This window comes from Sorex araneus, chromosome 6, assembly GCF_027595985.1.
Source record: "Sorex araneus isolate mSorAra2 chromosome 6, mSorAra2.pri, whole genome shotgun sequence".
In the NCBI taxonomy this organism is placed as follows: domain Eukaryota; kingdom Metazoa; phylum Chordata; class Mammalia; order Eulipotyphla; family Soricidae; genus Sorex; species Sorex araneus.
The window spans coordinates 120728155-120750005 of NC_073307.1; the positions used below are offsets into that span (position 1 = coordinate 120728155).

Here is a 21851-nt window from a genome sequence, read left to right on the forward strand (position 1 = left end):
TGGGTGTTAGGGTAAGACTATTTTCACTCCTCTGAGAAAACTTGATACCGGGCTGAACAGACAAGTGGATGAGATACTACCACAAGTGGATGAGATCTCCTTTTTTCACTACATATTGCCACATAAATTGCTCCCATTTGTTTAGAATATGTGTACCATTTGTACCAGTGTCAGATGATATCTCGTTGTCTACTTTTTTTGAATTTTTCTAATAATAAATAATGATGAGTATTTTTTCATGTGTCTAGTTTTCATGTGTCTTTTAGCTATTAGCACCAGAGAAGTGTCTGTTAATGCCCTTTCCCCATTTTTTAATAGATAGATCTTGTGTATTATGTTTTATTATTACTCTTTTATCAAAAATTGAATCACCTCAAGAAGCACAATTGCAAATTTGTTCATGATTGGGTTTCAATCATACAATGTTTAACACCCATCCCTTCACCATTGTACATTTCCCAACACCAATGTTCCCTGTTTCCCTCCCACCACCTCAACACCCCATAGCCTGCCTCCAAGGCAGACACTTTTCTTATTCTCTCTCTTAATTTCTTTCTTTTTCTTTCCTTTTGGGCATCATAATTTGCAATACAGGTATTGAACGGTTATCATGTTTGCCCCTTCAACTAATTTCATACTCAGTACTTGTTTGGGGATTTCACTTATTTCTTGAGCTAATAGCCTAAATATTTGGCAGGTTTATTGTCAATCTTTATCAGTGCTTTATATGTCTAGGATATTTATTTTTTGCTTATAAATATTTGCATGCAAATATTTTCCCATTCAACTATGATTTTTACGATTAGTCCATGTTTTCTTCACTGTGCAGGAAATTTTGAGTTTGATGGAGTCTTCTTTGCTGTTCTGTTTGTTTGTTTGTTATCTTGACCACTTAAATTTATAAGAAATGAGGCTAGGGCAAAAGTATCTTATTCAGAAACAGCAACTCTAGATCTTTAACACAACAAAGTAGACATAGCAAACAGATATAAAACTACTGCTTCAGGAAAGTCATTGGCAATTACTTGTAGAGTTCAACATGCAACTTCTTTTCTATTATCTAGATATGTCCCTTCTGATTATTTATCCATAAAAAATCAAAATGGTCGTGAAAAACTTGAAAATGAATGTTAATAGCAGATTTTTTCTTGTTAATAACAGATTTTTCCTTGTTAATAGATTTTTCTATAACAGATTTTTCTATTACAGATCTTAGTATTTTTAAATGCTAGAAAAATTACTATTTACTTATATTGGATACATGAAAATAAACAGTGGTTTAGTAATACTATGAAATAGGGTTCAACTTAAAAAAGACAAAACATAGATACCTGAAATGCAATGATAAAATTTCTGAAAATTATAACTACAGCATGACTCTGGGATAGGAATCATTGTTTCTTCCTGACATTTCCAGAGTCTCCTGAGGGCGACCTTCAAATTCCATTATCCTCAGGATTGTCCTGCAAAGCCCTCTGCAGTATTATTTTGAGGTGCCTTCTTTGCTGTCTTTCCTGCTTCCTATAAAAGCCAACAAAAAAGTAAATGATGGGATTGGCACAGCTGTTGACACAGGAGAGTACCTGTGTTGCTAGACTATATCTAAAGCCATGTATACCATTCCAAATTATTCTTGAGGGTTTGAGGAATAAGCCGATACCCCAAGGTAGGCCACAGAGGAGGAAGACCAGCACTGTGAGACTGATGGTCACATACAGCCTGGTCAGCTTCAGCTTCCGGGAGCCACACAGCAATCTGGTCAGCAGCACCAGGCTGGATACTAATAGAAGCACAGAGCAGAGAACCAGCCATATGGCAATGCTTAGATCAGTTAGCTCACACAAATATTCATCATACATTCCACTCGGGTAGTCACAGAATGTGATTCTCAGGGTGCTTAGGAGCAAGGACAGGGCCCAAAGCAGGGCACACACAACAGCAGATAAGTATTTTGGGCGGTGGCTATAGAACCAGATGGGCTTTAGGACAGACAGGCAGCGCTCAGTGCTAATGGCAGTAATAATGCTCAGGCCTACAATATAGGGAAAGCTAAAAATGTTGCGCAAAAATTTAATCTTGTAGGAGAATTTAAACTGTAGTCCTGGAAAGAATGATCTAATGCATGCAGTCATGAAGATGAAGAGAAAAGCAAAATCGGCTCCTGCCAAGTTGAGGATGTAGACGGAGAAAGCATTCCTCTGCATGCGGAAGCCCAGGAGCCAGAGCACCACAGCATTTCCTGCCAGCCCCACCAGGGAAATGATACATTCCAGAATCCTTGTGATCAAGAGAGCCTTCTGGATTATTTGTCGAATGTCCATCTGGTCAGGTTTATCCTGTGGTGTGCTTACTGACAGCCAGGCTGTCACAGCTGTATCCAGCCTCAGATATTCTCCAGTGGTGTTCCTGGGAACATAAAACATACAGAAGAGTTTTTATTATCATCATTGGTTCTCACAAATATATTGTTGCCCGTGTTACATCCCAGGACGTGACATTCTATATTATAGCTGGAACCCAAAGAGATTGAAAAATAGTTTAAGGAGTCCACACAACTTTGGAGTCTTCTACTTGGATTCAATCTAATCTGATTAAATCCTGGATTTTCTTTCTGAGTTACAACTCTTCACAGATAGGAAATATTCCAAGTTCCTGATTTCCCCACTTCCTAGGCCATGCTACATTGCACAGTGTCAGAGGAGACACTCCAGGCAGGCTGTGAGGGACAGCAGCAGGACTCTTGAGCCCAACAGGTCTCTGTTCTGACCTGAGGTCTCCTCTCCAGGTCACCAACTCTGTATCCCCAGACAAATGAAGGAATAAGACCCTGTTATGTCTGGTCTTTCAGTCCCCCCATGTCAGTCCTCTGAAAACATCAAGATCTCTTTTCATGGACTTTAGTATGTTCCAAATACCAATCATTTGTGAGGGACACATTGTGTAGTTATAAGAAGTTATTCAACAAATGGATAAAGATTAGTGAGGGAGAAGTTTCAAAGCAAGGTAAAGTTAGATCGAATGTAAAATACACATCAAATGGATTAGTCGCCATATTAAACATACATAATAGAATAAGAAAAGAAGTACTGTGAAAAGCTTTCTCTTACTTCTTTGAGGGTATTCTTTTCTCTTTTGTAATAATTATTTCTGGCCTCTGGGCTCTAAATCTTAGAGACTATAGTTCGCTCACGAAAAGCTTATGATGAGAACTAAAATTTTATTTTACTGGTCACTTTAGTATGGAAAAGGTCAGGTTGGCAATGAAGTAGGGCTGAATCAGTAGCTTCATTATTTACTGAATTCTGTTCTATATGGAGGAATAGAGAAAGATGATGTTTTGAGTTTTTAATAGGCATTTTTTAAAAAGGAATTCTGCAGAAGAAGTGGGATATTGGGGAGGTGCTTTTATACTGAGTTGTTTGGGAGTAAACTGCAGATGCACATGTATATTCCAATTAGGGAATAGATTGTAAGACTAGTTGAACTGATTTTAAGCTACTCAAGATAAAATCTCTATGGACTTCTTGAGAAAAAATTAATCTAAGAGTTACAACTGTGGTGACAGTAAGAAGGTCACTGCAAGGCTGCATAGAGGGTCTTTTTTGTAATGGGGTATTATCTGGTGACTGAAACATTATAGAGGATGTGACGAGTAAGAAACACTCCTAGATATAGGAATTTAACCCTTCTACTCCATACATGAGCACTTAAGACAAGCAAAAACTAATGGAAAAGAATAAAATATTAATATTTGCCATCATTTTCACTTAGAAAAAAGAAAACAGAAGCACCAAATGCTTGGTTGATAGGTCCTATGTTTCATGAAAACAACTACTATGTTGTTTCTTTTTTTTTGTATTTTCATCAACATAATTTATTAAATGCACTTATGTATACCAAGGGCCCAAAAGATCTCCGCAGAGAAGGTAGTTGCACTTCCATGTTCATTGTAGCACTATTTTTTTTACATTAAGAATTGAAATGAATTATACATTACTGAGCTTATGTTTCTCCCATACAAAGTTCGAGAACCCATCCCTTCACCAGTGCCCATTCTCTACCACCAGTAAACCCAGCATCTCTCCCACCCTCCCCAGGCCCGTCTCCACCCCCACCCCACACTGCCACTATGGCAGGGTATTCCCTTTTGTTCTCTCTCTCTGATTAGGCGTTGTGGTTTGCAATAAAGGTGTTGAGTGGCCATTATGTTCAGTCTCTAGTCTACATTCAGCCCGCATCACCCTTCCCCCGCATGGCCTCCGACCACATTTTACTTGGTGTTCCCTTCTCTGAGTTGCCTAGAGTGAGAGACCAGACTCCAAGCCATGGAGTCAACCTCCTGGTACTTATTTCTACTATTCTTGGGTGTTAGTCTCCTAGTCTATTATTCTATATTCCACAGATGAGTGCAATCTTTCTATGTCTGTCTCTCTCTTTCTGACTCATTTCACTTAGCATGATACTTTCCGTGCTGATCCACTTATATGCAAACTTCATAAAATCATTTTTTCTAACAGCTGCATAGTATTCCATTGTATAGATGTACCAAAGTTTCTTCAACCAGTCATCTGTTCTAGGGCACTCAGGTTTTTTCCAGATTCTGGCTATTGTAAACAGTGATGTGATGAACATATAGGTGCAGATGACATTTCGACTATACTTTTTTGCTTCTCTGGGATATATTCCCAGCAGTGGTATTGCTGGGTCAAATGGGAGTTCAACCTCTAGTTTTTTGAGAATCTTCCATATTGATTTCCAAAAGGGCTGAACTAGTCGGCATTCCCACCAGCAGTGTAGAAGGGTCCCTTTCTCCCCACATCCTCTCCAACAGTGGTTGCTTTTGTTCTTTTGGATGTGTGCTAGCCTCTGTGGTGTGAGGTGGTATCTCATGGTTGTTTTTATCTGGATCTCCCTGATGATTAGTGATGTAGAGCACTTTTTCATGTGCCTTTTGGCCAATCGTATCTCTTCCTTGGGAAAGTTTCTGTTCATTTCTTCGCCCCATTTTTTGATGGGGTTGGATGTTTTCTTCTTGTAGAGTTCAACCAGTGCTTTATATACCATTGATATCAATCCCTTATCTGTTGGGTATTGTGTAAATATCCTTTCCCATTCTGTAGATAGTCTTTGTATTCTGGTCACTGTATCTTTTGCGGTGCAGAAGCTTTTTAGTTTAATGCAGTCCCATTTGTTGATCTCTGTTTTTACTAGATTGCTTAGTTCTGTATCATCTTTCAAGATACCTTTATCTTCAATATCGTGGAGAGTTTTGCCGACCTTGTCTTCAATGTACCTTATGGTTTTTGGTCTGATGTTGAGGTCTTTAATCCATTTTGATCTGACTTTTGTGCATGGTGTCAGGTCGAGGTCTAAGCCCATTCTTTTGCATGTGGTTGTCCAGTTTTGCCAGCACCATTTGTTAAAGAGGCTTTCCTTGCTCCACTTCACATCTCTTGCTTCCTTATCAAAGATTAGATTATCATACATTTGAGGTTGTGTGTAGGGATATTCCACCCTGTTCCATTGGTCTTCGGCTCTACCTTTGTTCCAGTACCATGCTGTTTTAATTGTTACCGCTTTGTAGTAGAGTTTAAGGTTGGGGAGGGTGATACCTCCCATTGTCTTTTTCCCAAGAATTGCTTTAGCTATCCGTGGGCTTTTATTGCTCCATATGAATTTCAGGATTGCTTGATCCATTTCTTTGAAAAATGTCATGGGTATCCTTATAGGGATCGCATTAAATCTGTATGCTTTGGGGAGTATTGCCATTTTGACAATGTTTATTTTCCCTATCCATGAACAGGGGATATATTTCCATTTCCTCATGTCCTCTTTTATTTCATGGAGTAGCGTTTTATAGTTTTCTTTGTAGAGGTCCTTTACTTCTTTAGTTAAGTTGATTCCAAGGTATTTGATTTTCTGGGGCACGATTGTGAACGGGATAGCTTTTTTCATGTCCCTTTCCTCTGTCTCATTGTTTGCATATAGGAAGGCCATGGATTTTTGGGTATTGATTTTATAGCCTGCGACTTTACTGTACAGGCCAATTATTTCTTAGAATTTCTTACTAGAGCTTTTAGGCTTCTCTAGGTATAGTATCATATCGTCTGCGAATAGTGAGAGCTTGATTTCTTCCTTTCCGATCTGAATCCACTTAATATCTTTTTCTTGCCTGATGGCTATTACTAATACTTCCAGTACTATATTAAAGAGAAGTGGTGAGAGTGGGCATCCTTGCCTAGTCCCCGATCTTAGAAGAAAGGCCCTTAGTTTTTCTCCATTGATCATAATGCTTGCCATAGGTTCATGGTAGATGGCTTTGTCTATCTTGAGGAAAGTTCCTCCAAAACCCATTTTGGTGAGAGTTTTTATCATGAATGGGTTTTGGATATTGTCAAATGCTTTCTCTGCATCTATTGATATGATCATATGGTTTTTATCTTTACTTTTGTTGATATGATGGATTATGTTGATTGATTTCCGAATATTAAACCATCCCTGCATCCCTGGGATGAATCCCACTTGGTCTTGGTGTATGATCTTTATGATGAGTTGTTGGATTATATTTGCTAGTATTTTGTTGAGGATCTTTGCATTGGTGTTCATCAAGGATATTGGTCTATAGTTTACTTTGTTAGTGGTGTCTTTGTTTGTTTTTGGTATTAGGGAGATATGTGCCTCGTAGAAACTGTTCGGAAGGGTTCCTGTCTTTTCAATTTCCTGGAAAAGATTGAGGAGAACTGGCAACAAGTCTTCTTTAAATGTTTGGAAGAATTCGCCAGTGAATCCGTCTGGACCCGGGCTTTTGTTTTTGGGGAGACTTTTGATTACAGTTTCGATTTCCTTGATATTTATGGGCCTATTGAGGTATTTCAAATCTTCTTGATTCAGTCTTGGGAGATTGTAGGAATCAAGGAATTCGTCCATTTCTTTAGGTTCTCTTGTTTTGTGGCATACAGACTTTCAAAGTAGTCTCTAAAGATCTTTTGAATCTCCTTGGTTTCTGTTGTGATGTCCCCCTTTTCATTTCTGATTCAGTTTATTAGGGTTCTCTCTCTTTCTTTCTTTGTGAGTCTTGCTAGGGGTTTATCAATCTTATTTATTTTCTCGAAGAACCAGCTCTTTGTCTCATTGATCTTACGGATTCTTTTTCAGGTTTCCATATTGTTAATTTCTGCTCTAAGTTTTATTATTTCTTTCCTTCGATCTGGTTTGGGTTCCTTTTGCTGGTCCTCTTCCAAGATCTTGAGCTGCGAAGTCAAGCTATCTATATAGGCTCTTTCTTACTTTCTGAGGAAAGCTTCAGAGCTATAAATTTTCCCCTTAATACACCTTTAGCTGCGTCCCATAGGTTCTGGTAGCTTGTGTCTTCATTCTCATTTGTTTTAAGGTATTTTTTGATTTCTTCCTTGATTCCCTCGTGACCCACTCATTGTTCAATAGTGAGTTGTTTAATTTCCAAGTGTTTGATTTGATTCTCCATGTCTGTGCGTGATTAATTTCCATCTTCAGTGCATCATGGTCTGAGAAGATAGTTGATACAATTTCTATCTTCCCAATTCTTTTAAGGTATAATTTGTGAGCCAGAACATAGTCTATTTTGGAAAATGATCCATGTGCGCTGGAAAAGAATGTGTATTCTTTCTTTTTGGGGTATATAGCCCTGTATAGGTCTATTTGCCCTGAATATTCCATTTCTTCCTTCAGAGCCATTGTTTCCTTGCTGAGTGTTGTTCTTGTCGATCTATCCAGAGGTGATAAAGCAGTGTGGAAGTCCCCTATTACTATCGTGTTGCTAGTTATGTCCTCCTTAAATTCTGTTAGGAGTTCTTTTAAGTATTTAGCTGGTCGTTCATTGGGTGCGTATATGTTTAATAGTGTGATTTCTTCCTATTGTAAATATCCTTTCATGAATAGGAAATGACCTTCGCTGTCCCTTCTAATCTTTTTCAGTCTGAAATCTATGTTGTACTATACTAGTATGGCCACCCCCGCTTTTTTGAGGGAGCTCTTTGCTTGCAGGATTGTTTTCCATCCTTTGATTTTGAGTCTGTGTTTGTTCTGACTATTCAAATGTGTTTTTTGTAGGCAGCAGAAAGTTGGGTTTAGTTTCCGAATCCATTTTGCCACTCTGTGCCTCTTGATTGGTGCATTTAGACTGTTAACATTAAGAGAAATTATTGTCATGGGATTTTGTGCCATTTTTCTGTAGGGTTTGTTGTTCTTATAGGTTTTTTTCCTTGTCTTATAGTAGCCCTTTGAGTCCTTCTTTTCAATTTGGTCTTGAGTCTATGAAGTTCCTGAGCTGTTGTTTCTCCGTGAAATTGTGTATGGTTCCTTCAAGTTTAACTGAGAGTTTAGCCGGGTAGAGTATTCTTGGTGAGGCATTCATTTCATTGAGTTTTTTCAGTATATCCCACCATTGTCTTCGGGCTTGGAAGGTTTCTTCTGATAGGTCTGCTGTGAATCTAAGGGGTGCTCCTTTGTATATGATCTCCTTCTTTGATCTTGCTGCTTGCAGAATTGTGTCTCTATCCATAGCATCCATCATTCTGACTATGATATGCCTTGGGGATTTTTTATTTGGGTCCCTTTTAGCTGGTACCCTTCGGACTACTTGGATCTGGATGTCCATATTTTCTAGCGCTGGGAATTTCTTAGCAATGATGTCTTTAATTGTGTTTTTTTCATTAAGATTGGTCCACTGTGGTTCTGGTACTCCAATGATTCTTATGTTGTTTCTTTTGAGGTCATCCCCTAGGACTCTAATTCACTCTAGAGCAATTTTGAGGTCTTTTGCCATTATTTATTGTTGCCTATATGCTTTCTGCAGCTCTTCTTCAAGATCACTGATTCTTTCTTCGGCAGCAGTCATTCTACTGCTACGGGCTCCTACTGAGTTTTTTTTTATTTCATCTACCGCTTCTTTTAATTATGTCACTTCTGTTCGTAGCTTTGAAATTTCTGCTCTCACTTCTTTTTGGATTATCTTGGTGGATTGTTCCAATGCTGCATCCATATCCTCCCTTAATTTATTGGATGTTCGCTCAGTAGTTGCTTTGAGTTCTTCAACCATCTTCACGATTTCCTCTCTGAATTCTTTATCAGAGAGGAGACTATATTTCTGGGGAGTCATTGCTGGAGTTGCAGAGATCCTCCCTTCCATTTCTGCTGGTGGTGGGGATTTTCGCTGTTTTCTCATGTTGATATGGGTTTTACTATTAGGCGCTCTCCTTAGCTTGAGAGGGGTCTCAAGAGAAACCGTGGGGCTATGATCTTTTTACAAAGGGCTCTACGTGCGGCTCGATGAGTTCATTAACAGTTTTTGTGAAATTAGGATAGGCTAGATCAGTTGACTATTAACATATAGTGACTAAGAATACCAGGGTATTCTTCAGAGGGATAGATTCTATCGATTATGGCCAGAGCACAATGCATTGAGTGGGAAAAATATCTTCGGCTGTGTAACCGGCTGCGGCTCCAGAAGGAGGCCACGCCCCCCTTTGAGGCCACGCCCCCTTACGTGTGGACACGCTCCTTGCAACCTGATAAGATGGGAGGGGTCAGGCAGGCCAGCTGCATGGAGACTGAGAGGCGCGAGATGGACGGGCCTGGGCTCTCCGGGGTCCCAGGCCATGGGCTCACTATGTTGTTTCTTGATTAGATTGTGTCAGAATGTTTTCCCTTACGGAAACTGTAGACCCACTTACATGTCAGAATGAAATATATCTGAATATGAGAGAGAGAGAGAAAGAAGTCAGAAATATTCATCAATATCCCAGGAAGAATATCACAGTTTGGGCTTTTGCTTTTGTTAGATAAAACAATTAAAGAAGATAAAGATAAGAAAGAAAGTTTTGAAGGAGAAAAAATGTGGAGAGAAGAATCAAATGATACATGTTGTGGGACACAGCATAAAGAAGTAAACTAGGAAAAAACTAGGTGTTATTAGAAATCTCTTGAGAAAAAATAATCTAAGGATGAGCGCTTTCCAGATAATCATTTCCCCCTAAAGGGGAAGATTTACATAGTAGGAGACCTCCCAGTTCAAAGAGTTTTCATTTCTCCAGAGCTGAGAGGACTGAATTGACCACAAAGTGTCTCTTGGTTCTGCCATAAATTATATTGCTAATATTTTATAATATGTACTCAAGTATTTTCAAAGAAATTATCTAAATATCTCACTTTCACTGCTTTCCAGATTCACGAGTAAATCTCTGAGGAGATGTAAACCAAGCTGTTAAAATTAATAGATATACTAGTCTTCTGTCTGAAAACTCGGGGGCATCAGGAGGGGGCCAAGTTGCATCCGAGTCCTCCTGAGCCCAGCAGCCACACCCAGAACCCACAGCTGCTACACCAAGAGCCCAGTTCCACTTCATCATGAATAATCTCTGTAGAGACACCAAAGCATGAAAATTCCAGGTACACACCAGCTTTCAGGTTAGAACTCTGTAATCTTCTCTGAGTGGGGGTGGTGATCTACTCCCTCCTGCCCATACTTCTAGAAGCCTGGAGGCCACGCCCAGGCTTACTACCTGATCAACTCATGGTCCAGTTCTAGAGATTCCGAAGTTCTGCATCACACAGCCAGATATGGCAGCGTGATACCTTCAAATTCCTCAGTACTGACATTGTAGTGAGAGCACACTAAATTTGTTGGGAACGGAACATAGAAGTCAAAGTAAACTCAACAAACAATAATACAGAAGGCCTCCGCTAGCAACAAACAACTTAGTTAAATGTCAGACAAGAACTTAACTTCCTGTGTAGAGAGAACAATTTTCACCAGTTTTCTTTTACTGTAGCATGTTTGAGTATTTCGTTACTCATTTAGTTGTAACAAGCAACATGAAATAAATTATTGTGTGCTTGCCAAGGGGGCAGTTTTGGGGGCAGTGGGCAGTTGGAAAAGTCACTGAGAGGGAAGGTCACTCTCATAGTGGAACTGAGGTTTGAGCATTAAGAGCCTGTAACAACTGTATTATGAACAACTTTGTAAACAATAGTGTTTAAATTTAAAAAATTTTTAAAAGGAAACATAGAAATTATATAAATGAAAATGCATTTTTACAATAAAAATGTAAAAAAAATATATGTGAGCATGCTAAAGAATATATAATCTTCTAAGCCAAATTGATAGCACAGGACCCATGCTCAATACCTGGCAGCAAACATGGTTCTGAGTCCCACGAAGAGTGTTAGCTGAGCAAAGCACCAGGAATAAGACTTGAAAATGATCAGATATGATCCAAACTCAATTAAAAGTATATAATCTTCTGTTCTTATCATCAAATCCCATTTGATATAGGTATACCTGAAAACTACTGTCCTTCCAGGGAGAGAAATCTTTGTGCCTCATTGGTGAACACTCATTACTTCTGACCCTGATGAATTCCGGAAAATGGAGAAACTGACAAGAGTGAGATGACAACCTCACCTTCTGAGGTTGTGAGTTGACAGAAACTGTGGTGATCTAACTGAGGTCATAGCTTCTCTCTGTTGTGCATTCCTACACTCATAATTATGCCCCGCCCCCAACTACACCAAGAAATACAGACCTAAACCTTTCTGAGTTTCGCTAACTTGTGTTGCTTTTATCTTTCAAGTATAGTGAGCCCAATGCTCTTTGCTATTACCTTTATTAACAAGTTGTGACTACCATTCAATGCAAATCTACCTAACTTCCCCTTTTGATAAAATTTTCCATGACTACATTGTTCTTAAGCCATTCTATATGAGGTTCTCTCTCTCTCTCTCTCTGTGTAAGTAAGAAAATAAATTTTCCAAGAGTTAAACAGAGGACAAGTTTATTCACAACACTTCTGGCAAGTAATACTTAAATGTAGGATATCTTGCAATCCAAGTCAGTGAAATATCATATTTCTTTCCACGACAGCAAATTTGAATGGGGTAGAGGGTAGATTTGGAAGAAGCTACAGTAAAAGCAAATACAGTCTTATTTTTCTACTCAGATCTTCACAGTAAAGTCAGCCAACCATCCTAAGCACAAATGTGACTTTGGAAATAAAGTTGATAAAACATACCTTTCCTCCATCCTTCCTTAGAAATGACAAGTTGAATTGTGTCAGAATGAAGAAACTTCAGAGACTGGGGGTGGTTCAGTATACTCCTCTGCCCTGAAAAGCAAAGCCTGTTCCCTGGAGGAATGGAATCTGGGGCAGATGGAAAGCTTGTCAAGTTTCTAAATAGGTCCTGTGACTTCCTCCCAGTGAGATAATGATAAGTGATAATATAAAGTCTTGACCACTCTGGAGATGTCTCTCAATAGATGACCTGATGAAACATATATCTCTCAATCTAGACATCTCCACGCAATACGGTGTACTTCCCTGTATGTGATTGTTGGGCTCACATACCAAGCAATGTTAATTGGTGCTTACTTATTTAAGTATAGCATTCAAATCAACTACAGTGGTAGGGTGTTTGACTTGTATTGAAACCTGGCTTTAAAGACAGACCCTCATAGAGTCCCCCAACTCTGTCAGGAGTGAGCCCTGGGTTCAGGTCTAGGAGCAATTTCTGATTACCACTGAATGTTGTTGCCTGCTCCACGAGAAAGAGTAAAGTGCACTCTCCTTTTCTTCTTTTTTATTAGGAGTACTACTATTTATTCAGCCATTGATTAAGCTGGTTGAATTGTGCAAAAATTTTGTAATTGAATATCCGTGAGACAGACCATTTATTACAAAGTGGTTCATAATTGGGTTTCAGTTATACAATGATCCAGCACCCATTCCTCCACCAGTGTACATCTTCTACCACCAAAGTTTCCTGTTTCCCTACCACCATCCCCCAATACCTTACCCCCACACCTCTAGCCTCCCTCTTAGGAGATACTTTTCTTCTCACTCTCTCTCTCCTTTTCCTTTTGGGCATTATGGTTTGCAATACAGTTGCTAAGAGGTCATGGTGTTGTTCAGGGCATTCAGTATTTCTATTGAAACAGTAAGACTGCAGTAGCTTTTCAATATAGTGGGCACTTTGGGGTGTAAATGTGACTGCTGAAGCTTCCAGTAGAGAAGGAACATGGGGGAAGGTAGCCCATCCAGACCCCAAGAAAGTCTGGAGATTTCAGTCACAAAACCCTTATACCTGAATTTTCAGCAGATTATATCTTGGTGAGGTCCATCCTGAGATTGTAGAGTCAGGCTGGAGGTATGGTACTGATTTTATTTTGGAAGCAAGTGGCTGCCAGGGACTCTGCTGGGCAGGCCCCAGGCCAACACCCCCCCCTCAAATTTACCCCCAACTCTTCAGCCATTGAGAGTCCGAGATTAACTGAGACTTTTGATCTCTTTCAAGATTTATTTATGGGTCTTGAAATAAGGCCAATAAATGAGCTTGTATAGCTGAGCCAGAGGTAGTTTGTGGGTGTGGCTCCCACATACGTACTTTTGGCTATTTAATTTCTTGTAAGCTTGGCCCCAAGTTGTTGGGGTCTGGCCAAAAAGCACAACGACAATTTTGGGGTACCAGAAAGCCTGAAGGCACCATCAGGCTGCTGATGCACTCGCCCTGCAGATGCAGGTTGATCTGTTGGCAGCACCACATCCCACACTTTCCTTTTCTAACGTTAAAGATTTTATGTGTCTTGTCTCTATATTTTTTGTTTGTTTCATGGTGATGAGTCATACACTTTTGTTTGTTTCACAATAAAGTATCCAATCCTGTGTAGGAGATTTTTTGATCCTGTTCCAAGAAACAATAAGTCCTTTTAGCTTCTCATCTAAATTATTTTCCTTTGGTTAACATTTGAATGGCTAATGTATATTTCTATTTTTATTCATCAGTTTAAACAAGAGAATTAACTTTTCCTCATAAAAATATGTTAGACTTATGGTCTGGTAGAAAATTAAGAATTATCGGGCACTGGTGAAGGGATGGGTTCCAAACTTTGTATGAGGGAAGTATAAGCACAAAAGTGTATAAATCTGTAACTGTACCCTCACGGTGATTCTCTAATTAAAAATAAATAAATTAAAAAAAAAAAAGAAAATTAAGAATTATCTTATTTGAAATAACAAGAAATGTGATCAATGCATTAATATTTAAAAGAAAAGTTGAATAATAAGCAATGGATGATAGATCATGTAAGGAAAAACATGTAAATTCAGACAGGGAATGTAGAGAACTAAAATATTTAATTTTCTTCTATGTGGCTGCTTACACTTTGCTCTAGGCTCTTTGCTCAGGAATCACTCCCGGTAGCCTCAGGGGACCACATGTGGGGCTGGAGATAGAAACTGAATCAGCCAGATGTAAGTCATGCTCTTTACATGCTGTATCATTTCTCTGGCTGAAAATATTTTTTTCTGAAGTGACATTAATGAGGAATAGAAAGAAGTATATTAATAAGAGAAGGACACAGGCTTGTCCACAAAAGAATACAAATATATGTTCTTATAAACATATAAGAAAAATAAATGCCCAGGGAGATGTTTGGGGCAAGGTTTTAAATGGTAGTTCATAACTACCTTTGTCCTGAATGTCTTTTACTGGGGAAAAGCTTTGATCTTTGGAGGCCTGTTCCTGAGTTCTTATTGCAGCTTCGGGCATTCCTGGGCCTCTCCTCCCAAGCTCTGGGCCTGCAATTCCCTAACACAAAAGTTTTCTGCCTCCAGATAATGGATCTTTCAAGCCTTTGGGGTTGATTGAAGTTCAAACAATGTTCTTCCCACTATGCATTATCAGGGGCTCCCTAATTCTCTGAGTTCAACATTTTCCTTCCTAGATATTTCACCCTCTTGAACTCTTAAGGAATACAAGGGTGGAGGTCCATCTTCTGTATTTCAATACTGACAAAAGGACACAGACACTGCCTCTGTATAGGGCTAACATCTCACACTAACTTAATATTAATGGAGTTGACACAGTGGTTTATTGGGTTCCTATGTGACCAAAGTCTGAAAGAGAGAATATGACTACATCTGGAGGTGTAAAAGGTTTTGGTTTTTCTACCTATGAAAGGCAAAGTGCTTGAACGAGGCAATGGTCATAGATGAAGTTGGGGTTTCTTATGCATACTTGTAAATCTATTGCAAAATAAATCGTTCTCTTCTGCTTTTACTTGCCACCTGTATAGAGCCAACACATTTCACAGTGAATGAGAAAATCTATTTTCCAAAAGCTAGCATGTTCTTTAAAACTGTCATTCATTTTAATGGCATGATATAAATTTTCTCAAATAAAAAAATAAATTGAAGAGCAGAATTTTCAGTTAAAAACTGAACAAAAAAATAAAACATCGTTCAAGAAAATGTGAATGAGTAGTGCCACAGGAGCAGTGAAGGCAGGTCTCTGGATTCATCCTGTCCCAGAATGAAAATACTATGTAAGAAAGATCTCAGACTCAGATCTCAGAGGCAGAAAAATTAAAAATATACTGGGAAGTAGAAGAGAAATTCCCTAACTGGGGAGGAACTTAGTATAGGACTAAGTTAAGTCTGGCTTGCTTGTGGTGGTTTTTTAGGAAAACTATATTTTTGTGTTACTGGTCAAGTGACAAGGATGTTACAGAGAAGGCAAAGATTATATGTAGCATGATCTGGCTAGTTGGGTCTCCTGAATTATTCAGTCATGGGACTTTGGGTTATCTGCTGTTTCTTAGTTTTGATGAACCTAAAGTTTGGGTCAAAATCTATATTTGGGAATTGTTTACTTCTCTTTCTCAGAAAGAGTCCAACAATTTGCAGGTGTGTTTAAAAATGTCGAAGAGAGAGTTCAAAAATAGGGCTGCTTGTAACTGCTGGCAAGGAGAAACGGAGGCTTCCTCTTTCATTAGTGAAGGTATAGAGCATATGTGTAATGGAATTATATAGAGAGAAGACAGAAAAATAAGAAAGAAAAAATAAAAAACAATGTATATCCCTTTAAAATATTGGTGGATACCTCACATGTTATCTTGTTACACAGATATGAACACTGTTGTAAATGACATTATTTCATTAAAAATATGAGCTATAGGGATAGTACAGTGGGGAGGGTTTTTTCCTTGCATGTGGCCAACTGAATTTGATCCCCAGCATTCCATATACCCCCCCTGAGCACTGCCAGAAGTGATTCCTGAGTGAAAAGCCAAGAACAACCCTTGGGCATTGCTGGGTGTGACCTAAAAAAGCCAAATAAAGCCCCACAAAAACTGGGGAAAATGTCAAATTCTAAAAGTTTGTTTCCTAATCTCTCTCTCTTCATCTCTCTCTTCCCCCCCTCCACCATCTCCCTCCCTCTCTCCCTCACCTTCCTCAAAATTTCCAAATAAAATGTTATGCTTCATTGCAGTTTTCTGCTGAAATTCATTTCTATGAGGGAAAGGCAGGGACCCAAATTGTCTGGGCCTGGGAAAGGTCTCGGACTGATTTTCCTTTCCTGGAGGGAGCAAGAGAGGAGTGGGGAGGAAGCTACAGTACGAATCCCAGCATTAGTTATAAAAGCATGAAACTGTACATCTCAAGAGTGGGGAAGGGAGATGGGGGCATTGGAAGACACATGTGCTCAGGCAGTACACGTGAAAGGCAGCAACACATGGGCACAGACAGCACGTGGACTCAGGCAGCATATGCACATGTTTCCCGTGTTCAAAATGGCTTTTATAGGGTTTTTCCCAACCTGTCCCTCATGGGGCTTCCCACCTAGGAAAGAGTCTGTTGCTAGTATTGCTGTCATGGGTGTAAAGGTGAGAGCAGCTAATGATCATCTTTGATATTCTTTTCCCTACCTTTGTTCTTACTGGAGCTCTGTTCCTTTTGGAGCTTCTCTAAGAGAGGTGGGATCTTCCATGGGTCTGTTTTGGTGCCAGATAAAGGTGTTATCAGGCCTTAGTTCCTGTGTCAACGAGCTTGGGTTTTTAGCAACTTTAGAACCAGTGGTTTTTTTTACTTCCCAAGAACTCATTGCCACAGGGGCTCTATCCTATCTACTTGCTTGCTGCTTCAAGAATAGAATTTTTTTAAAAAATGAATCACATGAGGTACAGTTAAAGACTTACAGACTTTCGTGCGTAAGTTTCAGTCATACAATGATCAAGTATCCATCCCTCCACCAGTACCCATTCTCCACTATCAATTTTACAGTGTCCCTCCCACCAACACCACGACCCCCCTCCCCGCCTATGTGGCAGGAGCATTCCATTTTACTCTCTCTCTCCTTTTGGTTGCTGTGGTTTGCAATACAGGTATGAAGTGGTCATATGTTTGGTCTATAGTCTACTTTCAGCACACATCTCCCATCCCAAGCAGGCTACTTTGTGGTCTGAAAAGGTACTTGATATAGTTTCTATCTTCCTGATTCTATTGAGGTATGTTTTGTGACACAACACATTATCTATTTTGGAAAATGTTTAGTGTGCACTGGAAAAGAATGTGTATTCTTTTTGGGGGGATATAATACCCCGTATAGATATATTAGCTCTCTCTCTTCTATTTCTTCCTTCAAAGCCAGTATTTCCATGCTGAGCTTTAATCTTGTTCATCTATCCAGAGGTGATAAGGCAGTCTGTCTCTTTCTTTCTGACTCATTTCACTCAACATGATACTTTCCATGTTGATCCACTTATATGCAAATTTCATCACTTCATCTTTTCTAACAGCTACATAGTATTCCATTATGTTGATGTACCAAAGTTTCTTTAACCAGTCATCTGTTTTTGGGCACTCCGGTTTTTTCTAGTTTGTGGCTATTGTAAACAGTGCTGCAATGAACATAGAAATGCAGATATCATTTCTACTATACCTTTATGCCTTTCAGGGATATATTCCCAGGAGTGGTATTTCTGGGTCAAATGGGAGCTCAATTTCTAATTTTTTGAGAATTGTCCATATTGTTTTCCAGAAGGGCTGAACAAGTCGGCATTCCCACCAGCAGTGAAGAGTCCCTTTCTCCCCACATCCGCGCCAACATCGGTTGCTTTTGTTTTTTTGGATGTGGGCCAGTCTCTGTGGTGTGAGATGATATCTCATTGTTGTTTTGATCTGCATCTCCCTGATGATTAGTGATGTCGAGCATTTTCTCATGTGCCTCTCAGCCATTCGGATTTCTTTTTTGGGAAGTTTCTGTTTATTTCATCACCCCATTTTTTGATCAGGTCTGCAGTTTTCTTCTTGTGGAGTTCAACATGAGCCTTGTATATCCTTGATATCAACCCCTTATTGGATGGGTATTGGGTAAATATCCTTTCCCATTCTGTAGGCTGTCTTTGTACTTTGGTTACGGTATCTTTTGAGGTACAGAAGCTTCTTAGTTTAAGGTAGTCCCATTTATTTATCTCTGTTTTCACTTGCTTGACCAGTGGCGTGTCAGCTTTGAAGATACCGTTGGCTACAATGTCGTGGAGGGTTTTGCCGACCTTGTCTTCAATGTACCTTAGGGATTCTGGTCTGATGTTGAGATTTTGAATCCATTTTTATCTGACTTTTGTACATGGTATAGATGGAGATCTAAGCCCATTTTTTTGCATGTAGCTGTCCAGTTTTGCCAGCACAATTTGTTAAACATGCTTTCCTTGCTCCACTTCACATTTCTTGCTCCCTTATCAAAGATTAGATGATCATATATTTGGGGTGCTGTGTCAGGATATTCAACCCTGTTCCATCAGTCTGCCGCTCTGAAAAAGGCAGGTTAGACAGAGAAGGGAATATCAAGTAAACTGTGGTTGGAGGACCTGCTCAGGAGGGGAGATGCATGCTGAAAGTAGACTATATATTGAACACGATGGCCACTCAATACCCCTATTACAGACCACAACACCCAAAAGGAGAGAGAGAACAAAAGGGAATGTCCTGCCACGGAGGTGGGAGGAGAGGGTGGGATGGGATTGGGGGGTGGAAGAGATACTGGGTTCACTGGTGTTGGAGAATGGACACTGGTGGAGAAAGGGGGTGCTCTAACATTGTATGAGGGAAACACAAGTACGAAAATGTGTAAATCTGTTACTGTATCCTCATGGTGATTCACTTATTAAAATTTTTTTTAAATAGCCTTTGTTGTCCATTCTAATCTTTTTCTACCTGAAATCTATATTGTCGGGTACTAGCATAGCCACCCCGGCTTTTTCGAGGGAGTTGTTTGCTTGAAGGATTGTTTTACATTCTTTTACTTTGATTCTGTGTTTGCTCTGACTGTTCAGATGTGTTTCTTGTATGCAGCAGAATGTTGGGTTCAGTTTCTTAATCCATTTTTCCACTTTGTGTCTCTTGATAGGTGCATTTAGACCATTGACATTGAGAGAGATTATTGCCATGGGGTTTTGTGTCATCTTTTCATAGAGGTTTGTTGTGCTTTTAGGGTTTTTTTTTACAGTAGCCCATTTAGTCCTTCTTTTAAGTTTAGTTTGAGTGTATTAAGTTCCTGAGCTGTTGTTTATCCATGATATATAGTATCGTTCCTTTGAGTTTGAGTGAGAGTTTAGTTTAGCCGGATAAAGTATTCCCGGTGAGGCATTCATTTCATTGAGTTTTTTCACTATATCCCACCACTGTCTTCAGACTTCGAAGGTTTCCTCTGATAAATCTGCTGTAAATCTAAGGGCTGCTCCTTAGTCTGTGATTTCTTTTTTGACCTTGCTCCTTGCAGTATTGTGTCCCTATCCATGTGTGGTATCTGTCATTTTGATTATGATATTTCTTGGAGTCTTTTTATTAGGGTCTCTTTTACCTGGAACCTTTCAGGCTCCTTGGATCTGAATGTCTGCTTTTTCTAGCTCTGGGAACTTCTTGCAATGATGAATGATGTCTTTAGCTGTGGCTTTTTAATTGGGGTTGCCTCCCCGTCCTTCTGGTATTTTGATGATTCTTACCTTGTTCCTCTTGGATTCATCCCCTAGGTCTCTAATTTGTCTTAGAGCTATTTTGAGGTATTTTCCCCTCCCCTTGTTTGTTGTTGCCTGTAAACATCTACATTACTTATATCTTTTCCCTCTAGTTGTATAAGTTATCAATACATGCAGTTGTTTGAATAACACAGTAAGAGGCAAAGATCCCAATATTTAGTTCTCTGGGTTGAGAGCAAGCAAGAGTTTTAACACTTGGTGCTTTGGGCTGAGAGCAAGCACGGCTTTTACCGTAAATCCCAGAATAAGTCTTTACACTAGTTCAGTTTGTCCTTCCACTTGGGGGTCCTGTCTCTTAAGTCATAATAGTGTGCATCAAGATCATGCATTTATGCTTTCTAGAATGTCCCATTTCAATGCCAGTGTACCTTTGCTACTCCCATGTGGGGTGTTAGGAACAGCAGCAACTGAAGCCCAAGTCAAATAATTATGACCAAGAAATTATGCCAAGGAATAGATCTAGTTCAGTCAATCAACTCCCAAATATTAGGAGCATAGCATTAATGGCCTCTCTGTGTTTAACCAAAGAACATTGCTCTATAGTAAAATATAAAATGGCTATAGGAGAAATGGAGAATCGGTACAAATACACATCTCTTGAAATACAAAGCAGTACAAATACAAAGTTCGAAATTACCAGAAAGTTTTGGCTTACAAGTAATCAAGACTGACTTGGAGAACTGCTACAATGAGAGGTAAAATACAAAGGAAAGAGCACTTAGAGTTTTATCCACCACATAGGAAAGGTTAAAGATAAACTTTATCTAAATTAGGGACGCTAACAAGGGCATGACAAACTTCTATGAGAGGAGGAAAAGGGGTAATTCACTGATGAAGCCTAAAACACTTAGGGTTAATATCCAACAGGTGAACATAGACACATGCTGAAAATCTAAGCATGTATGTAAAGACAGAATGGGAAGAGCTGATGAGCCTCTCCTGAGGCATGTGAAAGGAGAGGGAGATGGGGTCAGAATACCGATGCTGTAGTTTCCTGCATTCCAGCCTAGGTCCCCTTAGTTCTGAAACTGTGGTTTTCTCTACTGTTGCATGGATCCACTGTTAGAGTGATAATGACAATTTCAAGGAAATAGTAAAATAATTGTCAGGAGTGTTTTTTTTGTTGTTGTTGTTAAATGAAAAGCTAATGATTCTATGCAGGGAAAGTAAATTTTAGAGAAGAACCGCCATGATAGGTCGCAACCACTGCGTGACCTTTGGGTAGCTTAGGCCTCTTTCAGGAACAAGGAACTAGCTCATTTCTGATAAACAAGGGTGGAGGGTTACAAAACTGTTACAGCAGAAAAACCAGATGTCCATCAAACATTAGGCCCCTGGAATGAGGTTATATCTCTGGAATGCAACTGCCAGGATGTGGGCTAAATGATGCAGGCCAAAAAATATGTACTGTATAGATAGTAGAAAATTGCTGAGTAATGCACACTTGCTAAAATGAAAGTAAGAGAACTTGCTGAATTTACTGCTCTGAAACTTGTCGAAACCTGCAGTACCGGGCGGATACTTGGACCCCAGCTACCTTGAACAATAAACCCCACTGTGTAATTTGTGCTATCAGCTCTGTTTTCTGTCTTTGAGGGGTGGTCGACTTCGGACCCTATCACTCGGGGGTTCACCAGGATAAGAATCCCTTCTCGAGAACAGATGACCCCAATAACGAGGTTTAAACTATTAGGGCAAGTACTGCAGAAAGGTGCATTGGCCACCTCCATCTGGGGACTGGGAGGTCTCTGTCTGGATCTGGTCGAGTATTCTCATCCAGATGGAGAAGGAAGGGGCTGGTGACCCTGACGGTTCCACTACTGGAGGTCGTGGGAGAGTCCCCGATGGTCAGGAGTCAGAACGCCATCCCCAGTGGGTGCTCTTTGGACTGTTTCTGGTAAGGATCCTGATCTGGGTGTGAATGAGGTGAAGAGTGTTAGGCCTGTAAGAACAGTGTGTCTGACCAGCTGGTATGTGTGGAGAGACCCCGTGCGAATCTGTTGGA

At 39.7% G+C, this 21851-nt stretch overlaps 1 protein-coding gene across 1 annotated transcript; it reads right to left on the minus strand.

Moving 5' to 3' along the window:
• Positions 1 to 1366: 1366 nt before the first annotated feature.
• LOC101549722 (mas-related G-protein coupled receptor member X4-like) lies at positions 1367 to 21576 on the minus strand. Its single transcript, XM_012932560.2, is given in 4 exon segments — positions 1367 to 1438; positions 1440 to 2406; positions 2621 to 2795; positions 21384 to 21576. Coding segments are annotated over 4 exon segments (1407 nt in total).
• Between the last annotated feature and the right edge of the window lie 275 nt (positions 21577 to 21851).